Source organism: Magnolia sinica, chromosome 14, assembly GCF_029962835.1.
Source record: "Magnolia sinica isolate HGM2019 chromosome 14, MsV1, whole genome shotgun sequence".
Lineage (NCBI taxonomy): Eukaryota > Viridiplantae > Streptophyta > Magnoliopsida > Magnoliales > Magnoliaceae > Magnolia > Magnolia sinica.
The window spans coordinates 890,874-910,872 of NC_080586.1; the positions used below are offsets into that span (position 1 = coordinate 890,874).

Sequence of the window (19,999 nt, forward strand, 5' to 3'; positions counted from 1 at the left end):
CATTTCACGGTTATTTCCCTTCACTTCACGGTCATTTCCATGCATTTCACAGTCAATCCCAACGATTTTGTTTCATTTCACGGTCATTTCCATGCATTTCACGATCATTTCCATGCATTCCCCGGTGATTCCCGAGACCTCAACCCGAGCACAACCCAAGTTTTATCAGGTTGGTGTTTATATAGCTCAACCCCGAGACCAAACCCGATACATCCTGCCCAAGCCCAACCCAATGTTGGGTCGATCACAGGTTGGTCGGGTTGAACCCGCTCAACTTTCAGCCCTAAAATTATATATGATACATCAAGTAACTAATTTTGGTTTAGAAGATATTCTTGTTATATGAATAAAGAAAGAAATGAAAAAAAAAGATAATTTTTTTTATATGCTTATATATACATATTTATATAAATATGTGTTAGAGAAAAATATAGGTAGAATAAAAATCTCTATGTAAAAAGAATATATATATATAGGTAGAATGAAATGCATGGAAATGACCGTGAAATGAAACGAAATTGGTAGGATTGACCGTGAAATGCATGGAAATGACCGTGAATCAAAATGGAATCGCTGAGATTGACCGTGAAATACATGGAAATGACTATGAAGTGAAGCGAATTGACCGTGAAATGCATAGAAATGACCACGAAGTGAAGGGAATTGACCGTGAAATGCATGGAAATGATCGTGAATCAAAACAGAATTGTCGAGATTGACCGTGAAATGCATGGAAATGACCGTGAAGTGAAGGGAATTGACCGTGAAATGCATGGAAATGACCGTGAATCAAAATGAAATCGCTAGGATTGACCGTGAAATGCATGGAAATGATCGTGAAGTGGAGGGAATTGACCGTGAAATGCATGCAAATGCCCATGAAATGCATGGAAATGACCATGAAATGAAACGGAATTGCCGAAAATGACCGTGAAATGCATGGAAATGACCGTGAATTGAAATAGAATCGTCGGAATTGACCGTGAAGTGAAGCAAATTGACTGTGAAATGCATGGAATTGACCGTGAAGTGAAGCGAATTGACCGTGAAAGTGAAGGGAATTGACAGTGAAATGCATGGAATTGACCGTGAAATGAACTGGTTGAAATTGACCACAAAGTGAATGAAATGAATTTTGGACCATCGACCTAATGGAATCTTGAAAAATAAGTAGGTTGGTTAGCTAAAGTAGCATCTCCTACCCCAAAATCCTATATGGTACGTCAAGTAATTCATTATGGTTTAAGAGATATGTATATTAAATGAATAAAGAAAGAAATGAAGAAAAAGAGAAAAAAAATAAATTTATCTGCTTATATATACATATTTATATAAATATGTATTAGAGACAAAGTTTTCCTTAAAAAAAAAAAAAAACAGGTGGGAGAGTGAGTTGGGGTCGACCGGGTTTAGACCCAGTCGACTCCGACTCGCTGTCCCAGTGACTTGGTTGACCCCGACTCGCTATCCACCCTTTTGCAATTAGTAGGTTATGGCTACGGTTATAGCTACGGTTATAATCCGTAAAGGAAACTCTCCCAAATCAAAAAGCTGAAAAAGCCGCGTGGGGGGGGGGGCAGTTTCGACCTGAGAAATGGCGCGCACAACTGGGGCTTATTCTTGGGAGCTCAAAATAAGTGTGCTTATTTTTGGAAATGGGCCATTAATGGTTATTACAGTAGGAAATTTCCCTAAACATAGGTAGAGCCTGATGTTTATGAGAAATCCATCCTGTCCATCCGTTTTTTGAGCTCATTTTAGAACTTAGATTCCAAAATTTATGAGCATCCAAGACTCGAGTGGCCCGCACTAAAGGAAAAGGTGGGTAGGTAAATTCATACTGTTGAAACCTCCTTGGGGTTGACAGTGATGTTTACATGCCATCCATACTGTTCATAACATCTTTACTACTGGGATGAACTGAAAATACAAATATTATCCTAATTCAAAACTTCTTTGGTGCCAGAGTATTTTAACTGAGGATGTTCAATCCTCACATTTTCGGCCCTCTTAAATTTTCGATGCAGATCATTTTTTTCCTAAAAGTTGAGCTCCCAAAATGGATAGGCGGTGTGGTTTTCTCACAAACATCACGTTGGGCCTCACCTAAGATCCCGGCGCAGGACCTTCCTGCGAAAGGCCTTCGTCAGGAAATCCGCGTTCGTTCAATACTACGGAAGGAAAACGGCGCCCGCCCTAACCCAAAACGTTGACATCATTAAATGGCAAAAGGGGTTGGCTTGTGTGCCGCACAGCACCAACCTCCGTGGTATGTTGATGTGACCAAGTTTTGTAGGGCCACCGTGATATATGTTATATCCACACCGTCCATTTATTTTAGTAGATCATTTTAAAGCATGGCTTAAAAATGAAGCATATTTGAAGCTCAACTGGACCACACCGTAAAAGCAGTGAAAAATGAATCGACAACCATTGAAAACCTTCCCGGGGTTTTGGATCAATCTTGATATTTGATTGATTTATCTGTTTGCCCTCATGACCTGGTTTGGATGCAAATAAACATCATGGTGGCCCTAAGAAGGCTTCAATGGTGGGAATCATTGTCCCCACTGTTTTATGTGGTGTGGTCTATTTAAGTTTTGAATATAGCTTACTTTTAGAAACATTACCCAAAATGATCTCACAAAATGAGTGGACAATGTCCATATGACACATATATCATGGTCAAGACCACGTAACTTGGTGACCTCAACACACACCACTAAGGCATATGGTGTGTGGCACACCAAGCAATCCGCTTCAGCTGTACAAAGGGTGCAAAGGAGATCAAAGTAACATGGCCCACAATGATGTATTTTTTATACCCATGCTGTTTATACATTTTGGAAAATCATTTTATTGCCCAAGCCCAAAAATGGGTTATATCCAAAGCATAAATTGACTACACCATAAATAGATGTGGTGACAATGATTCTCACCATTAAAACATTTGTAAGGCCTACCACAAGATGAATGTGAAAAAATAAATATCATATTGATCTAAAACTTATGTGATTCTCAAAAGTGTTTTAATGGTAGACGTTCAATCTCCTACTTTTTACAATGTGGTCCACTTGATATTTGAATCTGTCTTATTTTTTGATTCAAGCCTTTAGAAACGGTTTGGATATGATACATACCTCATGGTAGTACCCACAAAACTTGGTTATGTGTCGGTGGTGTGTGGTACACCAGCCAATGAAATCGGATTGCTCACGGAGTTACTCACTAAGCACTTTCCGTAGTTAGTAAACTCAGCTAGGCCCACCATGAATGTATGTGTTTTACCTATGTCGCCTCTCCATTCTTTCAACTCATTTAAGGGACGGGCTCAAATTTTAAGCATATCCAAAGCTCAAGTGTGTAATACCATAGGAAACAATGTTAATAATGATCTCCACCATCGAAACCATGCTAGGGCCATGTTGATTTTTATTTGCCGTCTAACCTGTTCGTAAGATTTTATTTTTTTTTAAAAAAACATAGATGAAGAGAAAACACAAGTATATACTTCATCCAAAACTTTTCTAGCCCTCAAGAATTTTTCAATAGTAGATGTTCAATTCACATTTTTTACTTGGTGAGGCCTATTTAATCTTTGGATATGCTTCGTTTTTTGACTCAGGCACTAAAATTATCTAGTAAAATGGATGGAAGGAGTGGATAAAATATGCAAAATTATCTGGTACTTAGTTACTGAGTTACTCGCTACACAATCTACTCGTAGTTCGTACGACTTAGAGTTCGCTGGACGCAGATTTCCCTCGAAGTTCTGGTGTTGGAAACCTAGCTGGGGCCCACCATGATGTTTGTGAGGAATTCACTCCAATCGTCCATTTTTTGAGCTTGTTTTACGATGTGAGACCAAAAGCGAGCAGCATCAAATCCCAAGAGGGCCGTAGTAAAGGATAAGGTGGTACGGGAGATTCTTAAAGTTGAAACCTCCTTGCGGTAGATAGTGATGCTTACATGCCATCCATACTGTTTATAAAGTCATTCGTAGTGGGATGCAATGAAAATACAAATATTGGTATGATTCAAAGCTTATGAGTCCCCGAGAATATTTCAACTGTGGACGTCCAATTCTCACGATTTCGGCTCACTTGTACATTGGATGCGGTTCATTTTTGTATTAATGTCCTAAAATTAACTCAAAAAACGGATGGGCGGTCCTGATTTCTCACAAACATCGTAGTGGAAGTTCATGTGAAAGCCTTCCATCCAGACTAAGAAAGAAAAAACGGAGCCGTCAGCGCTGGTATCCCCACGACGGGTGCCCACAGCAGCCAGATCGGTAGTGTGGGACGCGGATTTCCTGCAAAAGACTTTCGCAGGAAGTTCGTGCTCTGGGAACCCACATGGGGCCCAATGTGATGTTTGTGAGAAATCCTACCCGTCCATCCGTTTTTTGAGTTCAATTCAGGAGTTTAAGCCAAAAACGAACCGTTTTCAGAGCTCAAGCGGGCCGAAAATGTGATAGTTGACCTTCCACAGTTGAAATATTCGTGGGCCACAGAAGTTTTGAATCATACTAATATTTTTGATTTCAGTTCATCCCAGTAGTAATGAAGTTATTAACGGTATGGATGGCTTGTAAACATCACTGTTGAACCATTTATATTTTAACGGCAGAAATTTCCCTAACCACATTTTCCTTTAGTACGGCACATTTGAGCTTTGGATACGGTTCATTTTTGGCATCATGTCCTGAAATGAACTCAAAAACCGGATGGTAGGGGAGGATTTCTAACAAACATCACACTGGGCCCCACCTGGGTTCCCAACGCAGGAACTTCCTGTGACAGCCTTTCGCAGGAAATCCGCGTCCGGTGGTGTGTGATACACCAGCCAATCCGCTTACCCCTAAGTAGTGGTTGCTTCCTGCGTTCCTTCGTAATGCTTTCGGTGTGCGGCGACGAAAACAGCTTCTTGTTTCAGCAACCTTCATATCTAATAAAATCGCTTCTCCCTCTCTTAATTCCTGCAGAAAACCCTAATCCTAATTCTCAGATCTGAATTTCCTTGATTCCTCCGGCAATGGAATCCATTACCGTCGTATTCCCCGCCGATAATCCTCCGCTTTCGGTCTTCGCAGTAGCGAAAGTCGCCGGCATTTCGCTGTCGCCGGACTCCAGCCTTCCATCCGGTTCAGCTCCAGTTCTCCGTCTCTCCTCAGGGTAACTTCAATGCTCGAAGCTCATCTTGTTTATCTTTGTTTCATATTAGTTTTTGATTGCTTATCTTGCATTTGGACACCCCTATGCTATAGACCCCTCTTATCTTAAAGTGACAGCTTCATTCAAATGGTGGAAAGCTACCTTGGAAATGTATATCTATGTTTAAGTGGAGCTTTCTAGACATGACCATTTATGATGCTCAGGGAGCAAATTGACATGGTTTGTTGTATTGTGGATTTTCCACGGCTTGAAGAGATCTACTTGATTTTTCTTATTTGTCTAGGGTTTCATTTGTTTAAAAATTAGAATAGAACTTTTTATTAAAATTGTTTCTATATGGGGTCGTTTGGATGGTTGTAAATGGTTTACTACGCTGTAAATGATTTACAGCCTGTCTGTTTGGCTTTAAGTTGTAAATGATTTACTAGTAAATCATTTACAGTGTTTGGATAGCCTTGTAAATGGTAAATGAAATCTGCCTTATGGGTTTTCCTCATTTACTAGTAAATGAAAACTCAACTTTTTGCTAGTAAATGAGAAGGGGGCTTTGCTAGTAAATCATTTACAACTTGTAAATGATTTACTAGCAAATTAAAGTATCCAAACACAAGTAGTAAATGATTTGCTAGTAAATCATTTACTACTTGCTCCATTTACTACCATCCAAAAGACCCCTATAGGTTTTTCTTGCTTTAGCTTTGGACTCTATACTGATATCTCTAGAATGTTTGTCGAGGCTTTGAGTTTATTGGTGCTTATGTTCTTTCTGTTCAGTACATTAGCATGTGCTTTTCTGGTTTAGGAACTATATATTGGTAAAATCGTGGTTGTGTTTGATTTGTCCTCCAGATGGGAATTGCGTGGGACCAACATACTTATACGTTATCTCGGTCGGTTAGCAAATTTGTACGGCCATGATGCCCTTGAATCTGCACAGGTGTTCTTCTGTGCATTTGTTGGATGTCTGTTGTATTTTGTTTTTTTCTCTGTATTTGTGAAGCTTACTTCCCTACTCTTTACTCTGCCCAGTATCAATGATGTTTGAGCAATCATAAATTGTTTTGCAGATTGATGAATGGCTAGAATATGCATCAATCTTTTCATCTGGTTCTGAATTTGAGGGTGCCTGTGGCCATGTGGATGGTTATTTGTCAGTGAGGACATTTTTGGTTGGTTATAATTTGTCAATTGCAGACATAGCAATCTGGTCAGGTCTTGCAGGTAAACATTTTGATTATGTGGGTCTGATTTCGCTGATCATCATATATCTTTGTTTTCTACAAATCGTTCTCATATATTTAAACTCTTGGTATCTTATTATTATTGTAATTTGTGGCAACTCTTGCATTATTAAGTCTTCATTCTACAGGTACTGGGCAAAGATGGGAAAGTTTGAGGAAGTCAAAAAAATACCAGAATCTAGTTCGTTGGTTCAATTCAATAGCTGAGGAATATGGGACTGCTTTAAATGAGATCACAGCAACATATGTAGGGAAAAGAGGGTTAGGTAAACCAGTTGCCACCAAACCAAAGGAAGGAGACCAAAGTGGCAACAAATCAGCAAAGGTAAATGAAGAGCGGTCAGTGAAGGAGGAAAGCAATGAGAAGGAAAAGTCTGGTGGATCTTTTGAAATAGACCTTCCAGGTGCTAAAATCGGAGAGGTATGCTTGCGATTTGCACCGGAGCCCAGTGGGTATCTTCACATTGGGCATTCAAAAGCTGCACTTCTGAACAAGTATTTCGCCCAAAGATACAAAGGGCGTTTGATTGTCCGCTTTGATGACACAAATCCTGCTAAGGAGAGCAATGAGTTTGTGGAGAATCTGTTAATAGATATTGAGACATTGGGTATCAAGTATGATGCTGTTACGTATACTTCTGATTACTTCCCACAGTTGATGGAAATGGCTGAGAACCTCATAGCGAAGGGAAAAGCATATGTTGATGATACACCACGGGAGCAGATGCAGAAAGAAAGAATGGATGGCATTGAATCAAAATGTAGGAATAATAGTGTGGATCAGAATTTGGCCTTATGGAAAGAAATGATTGCTGCATCTGAAAGAGGCCTGCAGTGCTGTGTCAGAGGCAAGCTGGACATGCAGGCTCCTAACAAGTCACTAAGAGATCCAGTTTATTATCGCTGCAATCCAATGTCTCATCACCGTATTGGTTCTAAGTATAAGTTATACCCTACATATGATTTTGCTTGTCCCTTTGTCGATGCTATTGAGGGCATTACCCACGCACTACGCTCAAGTGAATATCATGATCGTAACGATCAGTACTACTGGATCCTGAAGGATATGGGATTGCGCAAAGTCCAAATTTATGAGTTTAGTCGCTTGAATATGGTGTATACGCTTCTGAGCAAGCGTAAGCTTCTCTGGTTTGTTCAAAATGGAAAAGTTGAGGGGTGGGATGATCCTCGTTTCCCGACCGTGCAGGGAATAGTACGTAGAGGCCTCCAAATTGATGCATTGATACAGTTCATTCTTCAACAGGTAGGATTGTTTAAAAGCATGCAGAACAACTTTATCTTGTCTGACTGCCCACCCAAAATTGCTAACATTAACCTTTTTTCTTCCAGGGCGCCTCAAAAAATCTCAACCTCATGGAGTGGGATAAGCTGTGGACCATCAATAAGAAGATAATTGATCCAATATGTCCCAGACATACTGCTGTCCTTGAAGAACAGCGTGTACTGATGATCCTAACTGATGGTCCTGAGAAACCATTTGTCCGTGTTATACCCAGACATAAGAAGTTTGAGGGAGCTGGGAAAAAAGCGACAACATTCGCGAACAGAATATGGATAGACAACGCTGATGCATCATCTGTCTCAGTTGGTGAGGAGATAACTTTGATGGATTGGGGTAATGCAAAAATTAAAGAAATCGAGAAGGATGCAGAAGGAAACATAACATCATTGAGAGGGGTGTTGCATCTTGAAGGGTCTGTTAAGACCACAAAATTGAAGCTGACATGGTTAGCCGATACAGATGAGTTGGTCAACCTTTCATTGGTTGAATTCGATTATCTAATCACAAAGAAGAAGGTATGTTTCAAATCCTACTGTAATTCAATGTTTCTCTTTAATACCTTATTGTTGTTTTCTTTGTCAGCATGCCCCCCCTCCTTTTTTGCATCAGATCTCACCTTCTAGAAAAAACTAAGAAGAATTAATTTGGTTTAGGGTGTGTTCGGTTGCACCAACTTAGACTATTTCATCATGAAATTTCATAATATTTGGTGCAACCACATAAACGCTTAAAAAGAATTAACAAGCATATTGAGAGCCATGGACTTGATGCTGTAATTGCTACCAAGGGAGTTAGCAAATCCCTGATTAGTTTTTAATTGTTTCTATTATTTTCAACCTTTGTGCTTCTAATGGCACTTAGTTAAAGCACTTAAACCAAATTCTGTTCTGATACTGCAGCTGGAATGCTACCAAGGGAGTTAGCATGTTTTCATGTTGCATAAAAGTACTGAAATATAATATGACACTATCCTTGCACAATAAAAGAGTCAACCCCATGCACTCAGATAACATTTGTTGTCAACTCCCTGATTGACTTTTTTTTTTTTTTAATTTTAATTATTATTTCTATTCTTTTCAACCTTTGTGCTTCTGACAGCACTTAGTTACAACACTTAAACCAAATTCCGTTCTGATACTGCAGCTGGAAGAAGGGGAAGACTTCATAGATGTTCTCAACCCCTGCACTAGGCGGGAGACTTCAGCCTTTGGGGATTCTAACATGCGTAATCTGAAGCGTGGGGAGATACTTCAGCTGGAAAGGAGGGGATATTTTCGGTGCGATGTTCCTTTCGTCAGACCTTCTAAGCCTATAGTTCTGATAGCAATCCCAGACGGTAGACAACCAACATCATCGAGGTGATCTCACCTTATAATTTAACCTATAAAGAGGTTCTTATTTATAGATGTCACGTGTGAGGAACAATACGGAGTGAGTACCATTTAGTAGTTGAAACTTTTTTGTAATTTGTAATGGGAGTGGATTTCTTCATTATTAGGTACATCTTCTGATTTCTATAAACTGTTTTGCATGCTTTACAAGCATTGAAGAACAAGTCAGTTTTGCTTTTCCCCTGAATAGTTGCGACATGATCATATTCACAATCTTTACTGTTTATGATGAGTAGATGGTGCCTGCACACTTCTGGTTGAAAAGCTTTTGCATTCCTTAACATCTCGGTTTTTAAGAACTTTTAGAGACTGGAATACTTAATTGCATCTCCTGTGCAAGAAGGTTACTGTCCATGGAGAAGTCCTCGCACTTTTTTTTTTCCCCAGAAACATCCAATTCCTTGGTTAGAACTTAGAACAATGCTCACATCTGTTGGAGAAGGCTACACTTCCCCTTCAGTGTTCCAGTTTTTAATACTTGTTAGAGACTTGATTCCTCAAGGCTATATCTTTCTATGTTCTTGAAGGCCACTGTTCAGTGAGATATTCTGGCATGTTTTCAGAAACTTTCAAGCCCCTGGTTAGAGTGGTTATTTTGGGCTGCAGATATAGGGGCATTAGGTTTGTCCACCTCACCTACCAGATGGCTTTTCTATGTGAAATAGAGAAATGGCGAGGGGACTTAGCGATTGGGAAGTTGAAGAGGTGATTTTTGGCATCCATGGATGAGGCATGGGTCAGTCATCTGTTGATTCCCACATTGAACATGCCCTCACCAGACAAGCCAGTAGACGCATCAGGTTGTCCACACCATGTATGCTGAATGTAAGACTGTTGATCTTCTTCACTGGTGGTATTTGTGATAGGCGTGTTGCTCACCTGATAAGTGGACCAGTCTGATTTTTAGGCCAACAATGTTCATGGTGGAGCCACCAGACAGGTGGCCTGGATCTTGGACCCATGCCATGTCGGCACACATGCTGTGAACATGCCCTCACCTGAAAACAATCCAGTACATGCATCAAGTGGGTCACACTGTATGCTGAATGCAAGACCATTGATCTTCTTCACCAGCTATGTTTGTGATATACATGTCGCTTGCTTGATAAGTGGAACAGCTTGATTTTTGGACCAACAGCGTTCATGGTGGAGCCACCTAACAGGTGGCCTGGATCTTATACAAACGCCATGTTGGCACATGTGCTTTGAAATGCCTCTTCAACGGATCATTTTATCCCAGCACATATAAGCACATGGGAAGTGCTAAAACATTAACAGTCATTTGTGATGGTGTATGCAACCATTCGGCTGAAGCACTTCTCAAGGGAAACGTACCACAGTAGGTACCCAAATTATTTTCTAGAGATTTTGATAAGGATTGAAAATAATCTTAATAACCCATAATCCATAAAACTATGTTCTCTAATACATAATAATTACTGTTAGCTAAACTGAGACGAAATCATTTTTATGTTGCAAGATGATGAAGGAGCCCTTTGATTGCAAGTTCCTTTCAAATCCTGAAATGAATCAGTTTTGCTTCTTTTTTTGTTAAGTGGGCATGGAATTTTGTGTTTGCCATATGTGGATGATGACTCCATAGACCTGTACTGAATGCGAGATGACTGCAATAAAGAACATCCTAAGGGCTGAGACTTTTATTTTCCATATGAATGAATGGGAGACCTATGCTGTCTATGAATTTTTCCTTTGTTTTGCTTTTGCTTTTATTTGTTTTTTCCCTTGAGATTAGCTATCATGGTTTGGAGTATTGCATCGGCCTGAAACAGCCCAATATGGCAGTGATATGACCCAGTAATTTGTGACTGGTACAGTGCACAGAAACAGATTTGCAACCTTGTTAGCTATTGGGTATTGCAGTTGAAACAGTTTCTTGAACGAGGAGCTATCCCCATTTTTTCCTGTGGAATGATAGGTTACTTCCTTGAATAAGATATGTGAATGGTATCATGGTATGAACTCTTGCTGTTTTTCTTTCTTAGACATCTATTTGTTGGTCCCCATGAAAGGGTGACTGTAGCCATCTATTTGGATTCAGTGAACCATGGGCGCTCCACTTGTAAAAACTTAAAACTCAAACAGAGCGGTATGATATTTCGTGCTGAGATATATTTGGATCAGGTTTTTTTTTTTTTTGGGTTGAATGTGTGATGGTAAATAGTATGGGGTTTCTTTCATATCTGTCTGATTTCTGAGAATGAGGATTCTTTTGTTGACTTTGAATGAAATCTGATTGAGCATAGGGACTTGGTTCTTCTTAATTTCTGGTTTTTGGTTGATAAAAGTGCATGGTGGAAAAAAGTACATGGTTATCATTGAAGTCTGTACTGGATGGAATTGATTCTACCCAAAACTGATAGCCCACCGCCCATTTTATCCATACAAGCAGAATAATGTTTTCGGCCATTTTGATGAGAAAAATGATAGCCTCCAACCAGTTCGGACTTTGCTTTCTGTGGATGGCCTCAAAATTTTTTGCTGGAAATTTGTTTGAGGATGCTTCCACATGCAGCCTTTTGTTTTTTGTTTTGTTTTGTTTTTTTTCCTCGGATCGAGATCTTGACACGCAAAAGCCTGACCATTCTTCCAGATCTGCTGCACTCTTTTCTTTCTTTATTTTGGTTGAGATTTCAATGGAATACACTTGACTTCTCTTCGATTTCTGTTCAAGTTGGTTATTTTCTCAAAGTGGCTTGCAGTTTTGGCATAAACAAAGAAAATAAGATTTTGTTTTATTTTGTAGGTCTCTACTGATTGGGATTAAGGTTTCTATAAACATGATTGTGTTTCTACTTGCAAATTCTGAAATTCTTAGTTAGTTATATAACTCATAGATAAAGGAACTGTTCTTTCAAGTCTCATTTTTTTCCTATTTATTTTGGTCCAAGTTAGATGGAAAGAGCACTGCAATGTCTATGCCAAAATTTCCTGTTGCTCATGTTTTGTTGAGACTGAAATATGGTGATGAAGAAATTGGGGTTGTATTCCATATTTTGGTCCTCATGCCTAAATTTTGGTTTGGAATCTAATGGTTGGAGTAGATTTTATATAATCATCATCGCGGGGTGGACGTCTCTCTTCCAATTTTCTCCTTTTGTGTGGCCCACATGAATCACGGGTCAGCCTGATTTTTTGGCCCTTGGCCTAAAGTGGGATTATGCATATAATGGTTGGAGTGGATTTTAAATATACATCAAGGTGGGGCCCGTAAAAAATGAAGGCCACCTGTTTCAAATTTGGAAAACAGAATTTATAGATGGCCCATCATTGAAGGCTCACTGCGTATGTGAAATCCACTCCAACCAGGCATAGGCCAAACAATAAGGCTGACTTGTGATTCATATGAGCTACACAAAAGGAAACAGTTGGACCCTTTATTTTAACAGGGTCCACTGTGATGATTATATTAAATCCACTCCAACCATTAGATATCACACCAAATTTTAGGTATGGGACCCAAAAATCAGGCCCAAGGGAAACAAGTTGGCTTGTGAGCATTTCCTTTTACTTTGTTTCCAATTGTGTGGTCCATCTGAACTGCGAATGGGGTTAACATGTGGACCCTGGGCAAATAATAGGGTGACGCACTGGGTGGTCAAGGTGCCCACCCGAGCTGATGACTCCTTTGCTTTACTCCAACCCACGCCCCGTTCCAACCTCCACTCAAGTCACTGTGATGATTATATTAAATCCACTCCAACCATTAGATATCACACCAAATTTTAGGTATGGGACCCAAAAATCAGGCCCAAGGGAAACTAGTTGGATTGTGAGCATTTCCTTTTACTTTGTTTCCAATTGTGTGGTCCATCTGAACCGCGAATGGGGTTAACATGCGGACCCTGGGCAAATAATAGGGTGACGCACTGGGTGGTCAAGGTGCCCACCCGAGCTAACGACTCCTTTGCTTTACTCCAACCCACGCCCCGTTCCAACCTCCACTCAAGTCACCTCATCTTCCAACCTAACTGATGTCTCTCTCTCTCTCTCTCTCTCTCTCTCTCTCAACCCACACCCTCTTCCAACCGCCAAAGGGGTCGAAAGACGCCACTGATTCCGGCAGTGTATGCCTTTGCCATTGATTCTGGCAGGTGAGTGGCACTGTCACCAACACAACTCCGTCATCTCCAACCAGCGCCGGAATCTATTCTCTGACTGCCATGACCTCCGCTCACTCCCTGCAGAAGCCCCTTCATAGCACCTTCAATTCAAAGCAATGCAGCTCTGCTGATTCTAGCTGCATTGAAAACCTCTTTTCCTTTATCTCTCGTGATGGAGATTTATACACATGGGTTTCACTTTTTCGTATGATCAAGTTGCTCAGGCCTACCTGATATTGACTGTCATCTTGCATTGATTGTAATTGCATTGTAATTTTCCGATCATCAAATTGCTCAGGCCCACCTATGATCAACTGTTACCTTGCATTGATTGTAATTGCATTGTAATTTTCCGATCATCAAATTGCTCAGGCCCACCTTAGATTGCCTGTGATCTGTAATTAAATGTTTATGCATTTTAGGTCAGTTGAAATCTGTGCAGTATATTTTCTGACTTGTGCAGAGTATTTCTCATTTTGTATGAATCCAATTAAGAGAAAATGACCAAGTGAGGACCTTGTTTGGTTGCCACCTAAAAATGGGTTAATCTCATTTTAGTTAACCCAAATGATGTACAAGAGATTTTGATGAGGATTGAAAATAAACTTAAAAATCGACAATCCATATAACCTATGTTCTCTTATGCATAATAATCATTAGTTCTTCTTCTTCTTCTTCTTCTTTTTGGAAGGAATTGTTAGCTGCAAAGAGAACTGCAATGTCTATGCCAAATGTTCTAATCGCTCATGTTTGATGATGAAAAATTAGGTTTGTCCTCCTTTTTGGTTTAGTTTTCTTAAAATCTGATAATTTTATATTTGTTTGTTTTTGACACTTTATACAGATGCTTTAACATAATTTGGTGTAAATTAAAAGAAATGATTGCAATAATTGATCTTTTTTATTTTTTATTCAAGCATACTTTTCTATTAACTTGTATGGTTACTACAACAAAATTTCTGATTTGTCCTTCTCAAACTCTCCATTCACATTATCACCAGCAAAGGCACGGTGTATGAGGTCTACTTGAGATGGAAGTTCATACTCTGCCGTCACCATTCTTACTAACATTATCTGATTTGGTCCTATTACTAACATCTTGGGACTGCTTTTTCTTTTCCCCAAAAACCCGTCTACCACTTGGAGTGCCTAATTTTGGACTTTCTTCTCCATTTCCGTTCTCCAAATGCATCAATGATGAATCATACGCTTCAAGAGAAAACTGAGCTTCTTCATAAGCAGTCTCCATCCTCTTTTGCAGTCCATGGACCTATTAATAAGCAGATAAGTCAAGAGTAAAGCACAAAAGAAAACATATCCAGTAATGGCTTCATGGCAAGCTATGTAGAAACCAGGTAAAGCTCTGAAAAAGTTACAGGAATACAGATATGTCCTGTCTGTTATAACATGTCGACAATTAAAAAAAGAAAAGAAAAGAAAAGAAAAGAAGATCTATTATACTAAACTTTAATATTGAATACTTCCTCTATTCTCTTCTTCGACTTCCAATAAGCCTCGATCTCTCCCTTGGCGAAGGATTTGTTTCTTTGATATGTCACTGGAAGACCCCACTAGTCAGAAAACACAAAATACAAAGTGCACAGAAAATAACTATAGAAAAGGCAATTTTCTTGCTTGAGAACTGAATCCAACTGACAGCATCGATTTTGGGCAGTTTTGAATTGGAATTCAGGACTTTCAATCCAAATCATGTTTGCCACCGCCCTCCAAATCCACCTTGGATCGAAAATCCTCAAAAGGCTCCTTTTAAATTCAAAAGAAAAGATAGGAAGCAAAATCCTAGATTTTCAATCATTTTCAACTGTTATAAAATTGCTCTCCTCCTCTTTTTAAGGGCCATAATTAAGTTCTGAATTCCACATCTAGGCTGCCAAACACAACTGTAAAAAAAATGTAAAATTCAGGTTTGAAAATCTAGTAAGTTAGAATCCAAATCCATGCAGCCAAACGACACCTAATAAAAAGCCAGATAGCCAAGTGTGATTACCAGCTTTAGGATCTGGAACATGTGAATCCCATCCAGCCATTAGAGAACCCATGGACCTAACTAGTCTTCTGTTCTTGAATCAGAAGCAGCAAATATCTGGTACGATTTAGTTAATGTATGAAATAGTTTCAGATTGAGGGTGCAACTTGTAGTGGGCCTTAGCTCAAGTGCTTGATCTTATCTTCAATGCAGAATAGAAAAATGGGAGCTAACTGTGGTTAGCTCTTTCACTGGGGTGAATGTGCTACTGATTTTTATTTATTTATTTGTCTATGTAGAGGTTTCTAGCAAATATTAGGTGGTAAGGTCAGTTTTATTAACAACATGGTTGCACTGCAAAAGTCCAATTCAAACAATATACAACAGAACATAGCTGGTGGGAAGATGATGGGCTGGCTCACAGGAATTTCAACAAACACAATGAATGCTGGAATTTATTAAGAACCCAATTTCAGCTACTTTTAGATTGACTTTGCAATAATATTACACTTGCTAGAAGGCAATAAACACAATGAAGGCGGTGCTCAAGCTAAGTCAACATCTTTCTAAAAAATTCAACTCATGCCTAGTACACATTAGGATTTCTGAATTTATGTTTCAAGACTATTTCATGCTTGTATTGGAAAGAAAGAGTGCTACTGTATTTAAATGGTTTTAGAATTCACCTCGACGCTTTCATCTAGAATCCCATTTACAACATTCAGAAGTGACCATCTCTAGCATCGAACCTAGGTGACCCTATTGATGGGATCAAAACACATGCTCTAGCTGGATTGACGATGTTGAAGATTAATTAACATTTCCATCATTGGTACAGTATCAATCATCAAACAAAATAGCAAGTGAAACTCTCAAACTTATATTGTTTATTTATATAATTATTGTCAATGTTGTTGTCTTCAAAAAGAAAAAAGAAAAAATAGAGACTAAATGTAAAAGAGTCATTGGTCAAAGGGTTATGATATTGCTATATAAGAGTTTTTATGTTTTGTTTGTTGCCCATCCAACCATACAAATAGCTTGGCTTCATCTAAAAAGGGTCTTGGTTGAAGCATTTCTTCAAATGATTAGAGTGCAGAATTCTATATAAAAACAAAAACTAAACACTTTAAATATAATAGGAGGTAGTATATGGCCATCATGCATATAATCAAAATCATAACCCAAATCTAGAACATTCCAATGTTTTAGAAGTAGAAACAGAAACGAAAAGATACTAGTGATGGATTGCACCTTAGTCCACCTCCTCTATCTTGGGCCTAGCCCCGCTGCCGCCTACTAATATACCATCATCATGTTGAATTAGATGAGAAATGAAGCATCTCCTAATGAACAAAGTGCAAGAAAAAACGACCAGAATACCAAGTCTAATTGCAGAGAGAGAGAGAGTTCAGCTAGATTAAGGGGCAGGGAGTCAGGGAGAGAGTTGGGGGTGGGGAGAGATGGGACGTAGGGTGTTTCTTTTTTTTTTTTCTATTTATGGGGACCCTTTGCCAGCGCCCGAGTTTACCTAGCGCCGGCAAAGGGTTGCCCCCAAACGTCAACAAAGACCCCTTTTCTTGTAGTGGGTATATGGGTTTAGACCTCAAAATATATACACATTGGAATGGATAGCTTCCATCATCTTTGAACATATGAGGTTTTGATCACCTGAGGCTTGGAATTACCTCATTTTAGCTGAAGTATATATTTGAATGGTCTTAAATGGACTTTATTACAATGATTATATTAAATGTTACACATGTACACCATTTTAGGTGGTGTTTGGATTTTCTATTTCCGCTGTAATGTATAGGAATGTTGTCCTTATTACTGCACAACAGGGTTTGGATACAGTGGAATTATGATGTAATCCCTCCCTCGACTGTCGTTTCAAGGTTTCGGAAGTAATGGGCCTGCAAGATGGCGCAATCCGGGGCTGATTACACCCGGATTCGGAAATATTTTGAAATGACTGTAATGATAGTCCAGGGGTACATGGAGCCAATTACTACCTTGCCGATTTTTTTTTATTATTATTTTTTTAACACGCACACACACCCCCACACACTCACGCCGTAGTGGGCTTTCACCACCTATGGATACTCAAACCCTTGACCGGGTGTTGAAACTCCCGGGAGTCTACCACCCGAGCAAGAGCGAGGATCCTACCTTGCCGATTGATTCAGAGATATGATTTGTTCCTCCTTGTGCTATTATGAGAAGAACTAGGAATGCTGTCTGTGTAGGCGTTAGTGCTGTTGTGACCAGAAAACTGTTGTGGCCGCGAGTGAATAGGAACACAAGGAATATTGCATTATCTTTTAGTCATTTACAGTGATTGAGATAAGTGGATAACCGCAGGGAACCCATCCTCCATTGTTTCAACTCATGTTCCTTACAACAGCTTGGCAGCCCATGATGGTCATAACCATCCGAATGTCTATCAGATTTCTTTTTGGGTGTTACTGCTGATCAGGAATGCTTTTATTATTATTATTATTATTATTATTTCTTTCTTTCTTCTAGGGAGACTTTTGCTTATTAAGAGAATGGTTCCAATGGCAGTCAGCAGATGAAGATATTTGGGCATGGAGATGGATATAACCCATGTCCACAGTCCGAATGTTTACTCTGCATATTATTTCCTTTTATTTACCCATCTTCTACAACTGCATAGCTGATGGGATTATTTCCTTTTATTTACTCATCTTCTACAACTGCATAGCTGATGGGATTATTTCCTTTTATTTGCCCATCTTCTACAACTGCATAGCTGATGGGAAGTGGCCCATTCGTATGCAAGAATCGATAGAGGTTGTACTGTGTACAGCTGACCGTTTGCAGCATTCATCCAGGCCCATCTTACATTTTACAATTACATCCTATGTTTTGGATGCTTTGGGGCATTCATTCACACCAAATTCCTGTGGTTGGAAGCTGTGTGGGTTTGCAGAGATGCGTCAATGACAAATCCACTCTGCTGATTGATTTCTGAATATCACAATAGGAGGAGATCAGAAATCAGGTTAATCCAAAACTCAGGTAGCCCACACCACAAGAGGTTAGTGAAAATGGAAACATCCACCTTCTTGCAGTCGTCCTTGATGTTTATATGCCATCCAAACCGTTTATAGGATTATTACCACTCAGATAATTTGTAAGAACAAATACTATCCTGTTATAAATCAATTAGGCCCCCACAAAATTTTCAATGGGAGGCGTTCAATCTCTGCTGTTTATATTGTTATGGCCACGTGAGTTCTGGATGAGCCTGATTAGATTGCTCTGGTACTATTGGGATATTGAGAAACACATGGACAGAGTGAATTTTTCTCGCTCAATTGTCAATCTCGTTTTTTGGTCGAGAGTCCAGTTTTATATGATCTTATCAAGAGGTTGGACATTACGGAAACATTAGGATGGCCCTTTGGAAGTTTTTAATGGTGAGGCTTTCAATCACCACTATTTCCTCTAGTATTCTCCACCTGATATTTGGATCTGCTTCATTTTTGGGCTCATGTAACTGATGATAGAGTTGGATATAAAAATACATACATCCATGTGGGACCCATGACAAGGGCAGTGTGCGGTCTCGGATGAGGCCGCTTTTTGGACAAACGGATGATAGAGTTGGATATAAAAATACATACATCAATGTGGGAGGACCTATGACAAGGGCAGTGTCCGGTCTCGGATGAGGCCGCTTTTTGGAGTGGGTGCGCCTCACGTAAGATGCAGGAAATACCATCCATCCGTTGGGCTTACACCCAAACGTGTGTAGGGGTCAAATGGGGTACGCCTCACTCCTATCCAAAGAGTATCATACCAAACCTTCAATGCACCAATTTTGTATGGTACTTTAAATGTATACATTGGGGTAGAAACCAAAAATCCAAACATACCCTTAGGATATTGAAGATAATTCACTTAATTAAATTTAAGTAACTGTGAATATATTACAAAATTCATCCTATCTAAAATTTAGGTCGCCAAAGACAAATCACAAATCTCCAAGTTGCCAAATACAATTGAAGATTCCAAATCACTTTGATTCCAGTGTGATTTTAATTTGGATTCCAATGCATTTCAAAATACAAGAAATAAAGAGTTACAATAGTAATTCATGGAAAATGATTGAATTTTGTTTATTTTATACACTGTTTTCCAAGGAAAGCTGGGAAAAGTCTTAAGCATATGTTTTAATTCCTCGGGTTTTCATTCCCCAACTAAAAGCTGTGTGAGTAATAGTTGAGAAATAGAATTCCTAGGGAATGTAAAACCATCCAATGGGTGTAAACTAAACCACACACTAGGGAATTACTATGCTGAGAATTAAAATAATAATAATAAGAAGAAGAAGAAGCAGCAACCAAACCCCCCTGAATGGAGTGGGGTCCTTACTCTTACCCGGGTGGTAGACTCCCAGGAGTTTCAACACCGGGTCAAGGGTTCGAGTACCCACCAGTGGTGAAATCCCACGGCGTGCCTGTGTGGGGCGTGTGTGCGTGTTTAAAAAAAAAAAACCATACCCCCCCTAAATGGAGTGGGGTTGTAGAAAAGCTAATAAGGGCCTGTTCAGCGGATGGCGAATGAGTTCATCTCATTTTAGTTCATTGCACGTATAAGATGATGATTATTGGTTGTCAAGATTATTTTTAATCTCCTGGAAAAGAAATATGATCTCTAATACGTAATCACAATTAACTAAAATGAAATGAACTCAATTTTTAGGTGTCTATCAATGGAGCATGGAGAGGTTTGAAATGAGAATGGGAA

The 19,999-nt window shown here is 39.4% G+C and overlaps 1 protein-coding gene across 1 annotated transcript; it reads left to right on the plus strand.

Moving 5' to 3' along the window:
- The first annotated feature begins 4,864 nt into the window (after positions 1 to 4,864).
- LOC131224862 (glutamate--tRNA ligase, cytoplasmic) lies at positions 4,865 to 9,336 on the plus strand. The gene is made up of 6 exons (XM_058220292.1): positions 4,865 to 5,177; positions 6,027 to 6,114; positions 6,245 to 6,398; positions 6,547 to 7,682; positions 7,769 to 8,236; positions 8,865 to 9,336. The coding sequence occupies exons 1-6, from the start codon at positions 5,038 to 5,040 to the stop codon at positions 9,081 to 9,083; spliced, it is 2,205 nt and encodes a 734-aa protein (XP_058076275.1). The 5' UTR covers positions 4,865 to 5,037; the 3' UTR covers positions 9,084 to 9,336.
- Positions 9,337 to 19,999: the final 10,663 nt, after the last annotated feature.